The 12,188-nt window shown below is 34.8% G+C and overlaps 1 protein-coding gene across 1 annotated transcript; it reads left to right on the top strand.

The window, feature by feature from the left end:
* The first annotated feature begins 3,537 nt into the window (after positions 1 to 3,537).
* LOC112509774 (glucan endo-1,3-beta-glucosidase 7-like) lies at positions 3,538 to 7,017 on the top strand. Its single transcript, XM_025114911.1, has 4 exons — positions 3,538 to 3,621; positions 3,872 to 4,536; positions 5,678 to 6,001; positions 6,649 to 7,017. Exons 2-4 carry the CDS (start codon positions 4,069 to 4,071, stop codon positions 6,874 to 6,876), a joined length of 1,020 nt encoding a protein of 339 aa, XP_024970679.1. The 5' UTR covers positions 3,538 to 3,621; positions 3,872 to 4,068; the 3' UTR covers positions 6,877 to 7,017.
* Positions 7,018 to 12,188: the final 5,171 nt, after the last annotated feature.

The raw sequence follows: 12,188 nt of genomic DNA, 5'->3' as shown, positions 1-12,188 counted from the left end.
AGTATCGTTGTCTCTGAATGAATTTCAAAACAAGTTCTTCAGCGATCACTGAACAAGCTCAGTGTATGATCGCTGGAACTGAAATTACAGATACAGAAATACATCGAAAAGGAAAAAAGGGATTATCATTAAATCACTGAGAGAGAGGATCAACAGAGACCAGCAAGTTCGTGATCTGAAGCGGTGTTCAGTGATAACAAGCTCGTCTACAAATGTGTGAAGTTTGCACAAGATTCAGCAAACACTGATGAGACCTTTCAGCATCATTCCAGTGTTCAATTATCAAATGAATCTTGTCAAACAAGATTGTTTTTATCTTGTCCTGTACACACAAAGGACAAATCATTACCTTTCTAAGTATAGTACAGTACGGAGCCACTCTGTTGACTCTAAACGCACTTACCTACTTTATGAAAGAGGACTGCTCATATACAGCCAAAAGAACTGTATACTGTAGCAAATGACAAATTTTCCTCTTAAAGCTTGTCACGTACCCTGTAGCTTCTGAAGTGCATTTAATGCAATTGATATAAATAGCTGAGTGGTTCTCCTCTCAGTTATCATCTTCCTCACTAAGAACTTACCCAAGAAGTTACTTCTCTCTCTTTACTCTCTGTCTAAAGAGAAAGACCCACTTTAACAAGTGAAGATCACATTTCTTCTTACTTTATTTTCTTGTAGTAGATCTTTTCTTATTGATATCTATAATTTTGTGTGTATCATAGATTGTTTACATAGGTTCTGTATCATATCTCTTTCGTAAACAATCTGTAAAATTTGTATTGATCTTCTTTATCAATATATAATTTTTAAAAGTGAAAGTTATTATGTTTGTATTTATCCCCCCTTCTACAAACTATTACTTATAAACTCTTGTAGATCCGGTTGGGACCAACAATATATATGTTACGTGTGTATATGTGTGTGTATATATAAAAATCCTATGTATATGTGGGTGTATATATGCTCTTTTGAATGTGTGAATATATATATATATATATATATATATATATATATATATGTGTGTGTGTGTGTGTGTATTGTTTATGTATGTATTCATAGATATATGTGAAGTATGTGTGTGTGTATATACATATATATATATATATATATTGAAAGAGATGAGAGAGACAAAGAGGTGGGATAAGGATTAAATTGCCCTTCTAATTAAGTTATTTAACAAAGTTATATAACGGTATTTTGATGTAGGGACCAAGGGTGTGTGAAAATACAAACCACAGGGATATTTTCTATAATTATTTTGAATTAGGGACGCACAATCTAATTTTATGTAAACCACATGAACGAATCATGTAATTTACTCTAATAGATAAGTTATTAGTTTCTTGAAATACTTTACTTGGTTTGTTGTCGGAAAACAAACCACTTCTTGTTCAGGAAAAAAAAACATGACAATTTTAAGAAATAAACAATTGTAGACAAGAAAATTGTTGTGCACGTTTTTTTATTGGCTTTTGTATGATTAATCTAAATATATAAATAATCGAAATAATAATTGCAAAGTAACGTGTTGAAATCTTCGAAAGCAAAAAAGTTAATTCCACTTATAAAGACATGAGAATACACGGTTTCGTTCTTTGTACCTTTATTGTTCTTTGGTTTTGAATATAAAATTGTCTTTCTTATATTTAGAATTATTATAACGTTACTTATATTGTCACAATATTGATACAATCGTTCTCGTTTCTTTAATCGAGCTCACTATTGTGAGTGGAGCCACTTTTACTTTAAAATCATATGCTTTTGGTGTATTTGAACGAGTTATTCATGTTACGATTTGTTTTCTTAATTTAGAAGAGTTTTCAATTAATGTCTTAAAAGATTTCTAATTCGGGGTTTGCTTGTAAAAACCATAATCTTCACTACATATTTTTAATTATAGAGCGATTTTCAACTTTGAGAGCTAGAGTGTAATAGAGGTTGTCTATGAGAACATAATCGAACTTAGACCTTGTCCAATTTCAGGGTTCGACTTCACTCATCTTTGATTCTTATGTAAAGTAATTATATCAACAAAAAATCACTGGCTACCGCCATTGGTTTCCAATATCACGATAGTTGTGTTGGTATTGTTATTATTTTTCCAAATAAATCCAGATAGTTATATCGTGAAAATGGTAATACATATAGTTGACAGGGAAAAACACTTGATGTAATAACAAGGATGTCCTTGGCTTTACAATAAGATTTAAGCACATGGCGTTAGTATCAAAACATAAAGTTAACATGCAGTGATGCATTCACATATATATTAAATCATATAGAACAAGATTTCCCGGAAACATAAACCCTGGAGATGTGGCTTGAGGGATTTCGTCCATGGAACATATAATTACAAAACATTAGGGAACATTTTTTTTTATTAACCTGGATATCCARCCTGCTATGCGAGCCGACTAATCCCAGAGCGACCACCTGTTTTACAGATAGCCCGAAGTCACCGCATTTGAACCTCCGTAGACACAAGGGGATTTTTGTTTCTCTTTGGATTTGAACCTGGGACCTCTTGGTACTTTTGATCTTTGGAGCCAAACTCAAACCAATCAGGCACCACCCTTGTGGTTCATTAGGGGACATTTATTATCCTCACGTAGAAACCTCTATCAAGACGTAAAAGAATCTTACAAGAACTCTAATCACAATAGTGTCAAAAAATTAGGAGTTGTTAATTAACTGTTACCAAATTGAATAATAAGTAATGCATAAGATCATTGACCTTAGAAAATATCGACAAAAACCAAAGTAGAAGCATCATCGTTGGGCTGATGCATTCGAGAATCATGTTGATACCAAGGAAAAACACGATATCAATTGCTGAAATTCTTGACATGGATCAACAACTAACATTGACTCGTGGCGTTCTCCGAGCTATTTGGACAGTACTTATTGTTGTCGAAGCAATTATTTAACTCATTTGTTTTGTAACAACGACAGTTTTGAAGTTGTTAAGTTAAAAGGTTACATTATGCATCAATATATAATTTTATCAACACATTTAACAACAATTGAAAAGCCTAAAATATTAATTAATAATAAAACTATACAAATTAAATTCAATATTATTTATATCTTGTAGTCTTTATCAATAAATAAAATAACTTAAAATTCAAATTACTAAATTAATTTGGATACAAAACCAAGATAAATAATCATGTGAGAAACGTAAAAAAAATAAACCGTTGATTATTTTTAATCTCATTTTCATCCATAAATTATGTTTTAAAAAGAAATTAATTCGATACATCTTGATATACTTTAATAATATTAGTATTGACATTTAATTAAAATTAATATAAAAATAAAAATATTTTCTTATGATTCTCACTCCAACTCTTATTTTATCGAAACCGTACCTACCAAACCAAAACCAATAAAACTTGGCTTCTATATTTTCTAGTACTTTTTCAAAATGTTTTGTCGTCCGTAGTCCTTAAGTAATCCCAAATTCCAATTTTGCCCCTCGCCCCTCTCCTCAAAAACACACACGTGAACACGGTGCCACGCAGATCCCAGTCATGGCGTCTCCACCTTCCACCTCCTCCTCCTCCTCCTTCTTCCCCTTCCTCTTCCTCCTCCTCCTCCACACCGCCGCCGTCGCCAGTAAGCTTCTCCTACATCCCTTTTTACATAAACCGCCGTAACTCCCAGTTTTCTTGGATTAGATTTAACAACTCATAACTAATATCTTTGCTTGATTATGAACATTTGTTGGGGGTTTCTGTATTTCTATCTTGAAACTGTTTAAGAAATTGATTATGGTGTAACAGATTGGTGAAATGATTATGGGGTTTCAAAATATCAGTGATGGTTGTATTAATGGTGCATGTGTGTGTTTGATTTTATAACTCAGGATCGCAATCATATATCGGAGTGAACTACGGCATAGTCGCCGACAACCTTCCACCGCCGTCGGCATCCGCGAAGTTACTACAGTCCACTTCCATCGGGAAGGTGAGGCTGTACGGGTCCGACCCGGCAATCATCAAGGCTCTAGCGAACACCGGCATTGGAATCACAATTGGTGCGGCCAACGGTGATATTCCGGCGATGGCAGCCGACCCAGGGTTTGCAAAAGGCTGGATCAGTTCTAATGTACTACCATACTATCCGGCTAGCAAGATCATCCTCATCAACGTCGGCAACGAGGTGCTGCAATACGGCGACGAGAACACGAAATCGCAACTGTTGCCGGCGATGCAAAATCTCCAAAACGCCCTTGATGGGGCTTCATTGGGAGGCAAAATTAAGGTGTCGACGGTGCACTCGATGACGGTGTTGGGTCAATCAGAGCCGCCGTCGGCCGGAAGCTTCGATCCGGCTATTGGGGATATGTTGAAAGGGTTTTTGGAGTTCAATAAAGCAACTGGTTCACCTTTCATGATCAATCCTTATCCTTTCTTTGCTTACCAGACTGATCCGAGGCCTGAAACCCTAGCATTTTGCCTGTTTCAGCCGAACGCCGGCCGGCCGGATTCCGGCACCAATGTCAAGTACATGAGTATGTTCGATGCTCAAGTAAGTTTAAATTTCATTGCACGGTTAGCATCTTTTTGAATTTCATAAACATGCATCATTGTATGTACGGTACAAGTGGCTTTTGACCAATTTCTTTATTACTTCTTGTTTCAAAAAAGAAAAGGAAAAAAACAAAATTCTGAGTAAATTACAAAAAGCGTCAGTATATTTATCAAAGACGCTGGTTTTAGTCCCTTGATTTTCGAAATTACAGTAATAGCCCTCTGGCTTTCATTGTATTACAGATTTATCCCTAGTCCTGACAAACGTTAGAACCGGGTATTAAATGTCCTTAACGTGTAAGTTACATGAGGGTTTTTTGGTCATTTTACTATATATTTTTTAATAAAAGCCTTTAGAACATATTTGCATTTTAAAAAATAAATCCACCATCGACAAGCCGAGTCCTTGAAGGAGGTATAAGAAGCTAGAACGGGGCTAGGTTCTATTTGTCTTGATGTATGAATTTTGGGTCTGGATTTCATTTTCAGGATGCAGGGACGGTGATGAAGAAGGAGCTGATTTATTTTTTTGTAGATGCTTAACAGAATTTTGCATAGGTTATATATATATATATATATATAATATAAAACATGTAAAATGACCAAAGTCGTCCTAATGTTCATTGGGGTCGCGGATGAAATTTCTAGAATGAAATAGAAACAACAAAATTATCGATGTTCAAAACTTTAGGGATTAAAAGCTGAGGTTTGATAAACTACAAGGATGATTTTTGCAATTTACTCTACTTTTTTATTTTAAAATTTTCAAAGAAAAATAAATCTTTTCTCCTCTTAAATTTACTTAGCAATGATTGCTCTTTTCCTTTAAAAGTTACAACTATCATCTAAAACAAAATGCTAACATTTCTTTTTAAGTACCGTTCGAAAAGGTTCGTCGTAGCAGCCGTCATGGTTCAACTTTTGTGTCTTACGTCACGTTACGTTCGAGGCACGTCATGTCGTAGTGTGCGGTTTTTGTAATTCAATATTTGATTTTACAGATCTTTTCAATGTCTTATTTGTTAGTTTTAATATATAACTTAATCTAAATTGTTTATTATCATTGCTTAATTCAGTAATAGTAGGTGGACGCAATAAGATCTATGCACTAAAAGAGATCATTGATTTATGACATGTAGGTGGACGCAGTAAGATCGGCATTGGATGCCATGGACTTTAAGGAGGTCGAGATTGTGGTCGCTGAGACAGGTTGGGCATACAAAGGTGATCCCACCGAGGTTGGTGCAACTGTAGAGAATGCCAAGGCTTACAATGGCAACTTGATTGCTCATCTTAGGTCTATGGTCGGAACTCCACTGATGCCCGGGAAATCCATTGATACGTATCTATTCGCATTGTATGATGAGGATCTAAAGCAGGGCAAGGGTTCAGAAAAGTATTTCGGGATCTACAAACCTGACTTAACACCAATATACGATCTCGGACTCTCCAAAAATAGTCAGGTATTAATTTCATATATTATTCATTCCGTCCCAAAGTAAGTGTCTACAAAGAAAAAAACATACAATTAATTGAAATGTGTATTTATTACATTTTTTAATTAATTAAATGACAATTTTACCCTTATTAATAGAGATGTAATTAACTTTTTCATCTCGTTATTAAGGATAAAAGGTACTTACTTTTAAAAATGAACATTTATTTTGAGACAAACTAAAATAAAAATATAAATACTTAAATATCTATACTATGTTATAAAGCATTTAACAAAAACTCTTAAAAACCATTTTTTATGCATGCAGTACTGTATATTGATGTAAATAAAAAAATTGAATAAAAAAACTACACAAAAATTAGGAATTTTAAATAGTTAATTTGATACTAATAGCGATATATTTTTGTCAAATTTTTATGAAGTCTTCAAATTTATATTTTATTCAAAAATAAAAAGATCATCACCTTTTCTAAATCACATAAGATTATATTATAACACCGACTGAGACAAAGAATAAAATGAAATATTAAAATCAAGATTTATCTCGCTGCATTGAGTGAGTACCCTTCTACTTATTTATAAATAACAATAGGCAAGAGTATGATTTTATACTAAAATTGGTTTATTTATTGGTTTGATCCACCACTAAATTAGGGTCCTCTTGCTACTGCACCAACGCCCACCATGACCCCACCGGCAGATGCTCCTGCTATCGGTGGTGCAACCACACTTCCGACCAACTCTACGGTGGCTCCTCCCAATTCCACCACACCTCACGACTCTCCTACCGCAAAGGTCAATGCATCGAAAAATGCAGCTAGATTTAACAAAGTCGATCTTCGTTTGGTTGTTGTTTTTCTAGTCATGGCTTCCATGTTGTAGATTCTTTTGATAAATTCCATGATTTTTAGAGTATTGACGACTTGAGTGTGTGCAATTGTTTTTGTTGTGTGTGTAAGATAGAGATCGACAAATGTAAAAGATTCTGGTATTATTTATATATCGGTATGATTATGCGAACACAATGATTTTTTTTTATCGTGACAAATCAGTTGATAAGTTAGCTCATAAACTAATTATATTTTATAAAAATTAGTAGATAAGTTTATGTCATTACAAGATTACTTAACAAGATAACAGTTTTTGGTAATTTATGTAAAATTCAGTGAAATAATCGGATAAAACTGAGAAAGAAGTCTTTAAAACTTGTTGAAATACTACTTGAAGTAACGTTTTTTAAATGGCGAGCTAATATACATGGTTTATGTCTTCTTAAAAAAATCAGCTTATGGTTATCAAATATAACCTTAGTTCATGAGTCTTTTTACATAAATATATTTTGTATATATGTTATTATAACATCGCTCTGAATCAAGATTATAAATGTATGCTCGTTTTATATAAGTTACCGTGACTTGTTTGGTAATTGGCAATCGAGAAAGACAAACAACAAAACAATGATATATCTAGCAAGGGGAGTTCTTGCTCGTTTTTACATGTTCAATTAGTTAGTCATTAACTTTTTGCTTTGGTAGAAAGATCAAGGCATCGGTAATAGAGATGGTACCAGACCGGGGATCGCAATGCTCCCTACAGTGGTGGATCCAGAATTTTTGTCTAGTAGGGGCATCTTTAAGGTAGATTAAAGGTCCATAAAGTCACCCGATGTGTTTTTAGCCTAATTTAACCGTTCGAGGGACATTTTCAGTTTTTTTTTGTTGATTTCAAGGTAATTTTTTGGCTGATGGGGGCATAGACGAGAAATCATCCGAAAGAATTATGGTAGAAAGTTAAAAAAATTATTTTTAACCTTTTAAGTAAAAGAGAAAAATAAAATTATTTTTACAAACTACATCCGCCCCTAGCTCCCCATTCCCCATCATATCATTGGCGAAGCCATGTAGTATCGAGAGGGGCAATGTGCCCCCCTTCAATGATGACCCAATTTTTTCCCCATACATCTATATGGCTCCCTTTCTCATAAGTTGTGTTTTAGTTTTAATTTTTCATTTTAAGAATATATTTTATTTATGTATGTTCGTGGCTACTCGTGTTTCAAAATCCTGGCTCCACCTCTGCTTTGTGTCTCAGTTCCCCGTTGTGGAACAAGATTTCTTTCTATTCCATCCCATATCTATAAGGAACATGGGTTTGTCATTTTCATTATATGGGGAATAATCATTTGAGAACTTTAAAATTTATGACATTGGTGAGAACTTTCACCTTAAAGTTTTGTTTCACATTTTTTTTATATCTAAGTACAGTATTTAATGTATCGATTAATATATGTTTGTTTTACATTGTATATTATATGTATTAGGTTCCCAATGTGAAACTTTTTTACAGGTAACTATATTTAACAAAAACAGACCAAAAAGATCCACATCGTGAACCTTGAAACAAACATGTTGTGAAACAAATATATATTGATTACTACATTAAAGTATAGCCATAAATGAAAATAAAAAATCATATAAAATAACACATGATGCACTAGTTTCTCAGAGATCTTACAATTTAGAAAGTTCTCAAACAAACAGTCCTTCATTATTATATCACACACATATATATACATATACATATACATATATATATATATATATATATATATATAACTTATTATTAAATACTCCGGGTCAGGGTTAAGGGATATCTCATTTTCAGTTAACAAATTTGTGGAGTCCTTGTCCCGGTCAAACCAAATTCGAAAGTCAGGCTTTTCGTCCTGTACAAGTTTTTTTTTTGCCATCCCTAATTTCTAACCTTCTTTTTTATTGATAAGACATGGGTCCCAAGTAGTGTAGGGTGCTTTAGCATATACACAATTGACTTAATTGCCTTTATCTAGGATTTTTAAAATAAAGAAAATTACATCCAAATGATACCAAGTTTCACCTTATTTCTATTTTGAGGAATTAGCTTTTAAAATCATCATTGATACTAAGTTTCACCTTATTTCTATTTTGAGGAATTAGCTTTTAAAATCATCATTTAAAGGCTTGGAATAAAGTTTACGTATATTTAAGTTTATAGGTGACCTATTGAGTTGCTACTGATGACTTAGCGCAAGTAGTTTGCCAACTAAAGTTCTACATCACAATTAGATTTGCATAAGTAAATTTAAGATGATGACATATCACATAAAAGTACTTCTAGATTGTATGCTATCTTTTTTATTTTACTTTATTTAAATACAAACACTTGTTAGATTGTAAAATAATATAGCAAAGTTTCAACCCAACCAACTTGCACGATTTGGGTTGGGTTGGGTTGTAGTTTTCCTTGGGTCGGGTTGGGTTGGGATTTTTTCAAACTGCAAACATTGGGTCAACTTGTTCAAATGCTTTTAACCCGACCAATCCAACCCATGTGTAGCCTTACCAAGGAGATTTTTCTATGTACCAGACGACATAAAGCCCACATCCAGCCCCTTCTTCTCCAGCGACCATCCCCATACCCCCACCTTATTCTCCGGAGAACATCCCCACACCCCCACCTTATTATCTGGCATCTCTTTTTCTCCTCCATTATGCATACCACCACGACACTACTTGCACCATACACAACGACGTGCTCCAGATTGAAGAATTCCAAACCGTTACAAGGTTCGATTCAATGGTTTCCAAATGTTTTCACCTCAAAGATTTCAAATTTTAGATTTGGGTTCCAAACGATTTCACCTCAGATTTTAGATCTGGGTTTTGAAGGGTTCCACCTCAAACTTTTTAGATTTAGATATGGATTCCAAACGGTTTCACCTTAAACGATTACAGATCGGAGATCATATGACGGACAATAATTGTTGGTCGAAGAAGACGACACTTGGTAGTTGTTGGCCGGAGAAGACGACATATGGTGGGGTTGTGGTTTAGGAAGATCTCTGAAGCCATATGAAATCAAGAGATCTTCGAAGTAATAGATCTGGAAGAGATGAAGTGAAGAGGTGGTACTTAGTTTTCTATTTACTAAGTCTTGTGCTTCCCTTGAGACTTGGTCTACGAATAATTAGCCAGTAGAATATGTCTTATTCAGTTTTGATCTTTTCCTTCTTTTTAGCAGCTTTTTGTTTACTGTAGTGGCTATTTAAAGTCTTGTTAATCTTTCAATAAACTATCAAAGCATTCATGTGTAATCTTTACTTTTATTTTGATTTCTCTGTGTATAACAATTGGCATCAGAGCCATTAAGAGAGGGCCTGGTGTGAGAGTGAAGAAAAATAAAAAACAAGAGTGAACGAGAGCAAACACGAGTGAAACGAGAGATGTCGAATGAAGGACAAACTTGCTGAGCATTCCAAAATTTGACGGGGACTACAATCACTGGAGTATGCTAATGGAGAATCTACTTCGATCAAAAGAGTGGTGGCATCTCATTGATCCAGGTTATAAAGAACCAATAGCGAGATCCAAAGAGACAGAGGCAGAGAAGACGACATGAGCAGATTTGAAGATCAAGGATCTCAAGGTTAAAAATTACTTATTTGCAGCCATTGACAAATGTATTTTGAAGACTGTACTCCAAAAAGAAACATCTCGGGACCTTTGGGAGTCAATGCGGAAGAAATACCAAGGGAGTCAAAAGGTTCAAAGATCACAGTTGCAGGCACTTCGAAGGGAATTTGAAGTTCTGGAGATGAAAGAGAGTGAGACGATTACGAACTACTTTGGTCGCGTAATGTGTGTTGCGAACAATATGCGTAATAATGGAGAAATTTTGGAAGACAATTTGATTGTTGAAAAAAATACTACGCACTCTCACCGAGAGATTCAACTACATCATAGTATCCATCGAAGAGGCAAAGGATATAGACCGTCTAAGCATGGATGAGCTCTAGAGTTCCTCAATCATGCATGAACAGAAATTTTGAAGGAAAGTAAAAGAGGAAGAACACGTATTAAAGGTAACAAATGAAGAAAGAAGCTTTAGAAGTTGAGGACCAGGTCGATTTGGAAGCAACCAAGGCATAGGACGAGGGAGGCAGATGATGAATAAAGCAGTGATTATGTGTTATCACTGTCACAAATTAGGACACTTCCAGTACGAGTTTGATAATTATAATGAAATTCTATTGGCGGCTTACATGGAAGATAAGGCAATGAGAAGTGAAGTATGGATCCTAGATTTGGGATGCAGTAACCACATGAGCGGTAATCAAGAATGGTTCTCATATCTAGACGAAGACTTCAAGCACACTGTGAAGTTGGGGAAGGATAGTCGCATTGTTATGGTAGGAAAAGGAATCGTACGAATGAAGGTGAATGAGATGACTCAGGTAATTTCGAACGTATATTATATACCTGAACTAAAAAGTAATCTGTTGAGCGTTGGACAGCTGCAAGAGAAGGTCTTGGCGGTGCTAATTAAGGATGGAACTTGCAAAGTCTATGTAACACCCGCGTCCCGCGTGGTCAAAGACGGGAGATGCCACAATTAGGATAAAAAAACGCACTATATAAAACAGAGCAGCTAATAAAATTTACCAAAAGATAATTACATAACCATAGACGAAGATAACGTGTCTCAAAATACGGTTTCAAAATACTAGTATGTCTACATTAGTCATCAAAAGTTTAACAAAAGTATGACTTAATGGGTTATCTTCAATATTGTCAACTCCATAGCTCTCATCCCAAAATCCCTGCAAAGTCATGTACCTGCCAAGGACAAGAAAATCTCGGATGAGCTTAATGCTCAGTGAACGGATAATAATAATTAAACAATGAATATGAGATAACAAGTTCAAAAGCAATTTATAAAGCCAAGTAATAATTCAAAAGAAAGTCAAAATGCCCCAAAAACATATCAAGGGTCCGAAGACCAAATCGCATCACGAGGACGCATTGTTCCCAAAGGATGATCAGTCCATTCAGGCACAAGTGAGGAAAGGGGTGTGAGCACAACACAGCAATCCTCTCTGTGAATTTAACCACGGCCAAAATTCATTATCCGATAACGGTTCTTAGGATCGATCCATACGCCCTCTATTCGACCAGTACATAATCAAGTCCACTTTTAAGAACTATAAAAATGAGGACGCCATGATCGTTTTAGTCACCATGGAAACATCTCAATACCGGTGCTCCAGTTATTGAGTCTATAGTAAAATGCTTCACAAATGAAGCAATAAAACAAGTCAAGTGATCAAAATGATCCATATTCCGAATAAGAATATAAGTCGTAATTCAAAAGGAAAC

Source organism: Cynara cardunculus (assembly GCF_001531365.2).
Source record: "Cynara cardunculus var. scolymus isolate 2C chromosome LG 3, CcrdV1, whole genome shotgun sequence".
Classification (NCBI taxonomy): Eukaryota; Viridiplantae; Streptophyta; class Magnoliopsida; order Asterales; family Asteraceae; genus Cynara; species Cynara cardunculus.
The sequence above is the reverse complement of the archived record's forward strand: the minus strand, read 5'-3'. Positions and strand labels throughout refer to the sequence as shown.

Coding starts and splice junctions, on each gene's coding strand:
- LOC112509774 (XM_025114911.1), top strand. CDS start 4,069: ATGGCAGCCGACCCAGGGTTTGCAAAAGGCTGGATCAGTTCTAATGTA. Junction 4,537..5,677: donor TGAGTATGTTCGATGCTCAA/GTAAGTTTAAAT, acceptor TATGACATGTAG/GTGGACGCAGTAAGATCGGC. Junction 6,002..6,648: donor GACTCTCCAAAAATAGTCAG/GTATTAATTTCA, acceptor CCACTAAATTAG/GGTCCTCTTGCTACTGCACC.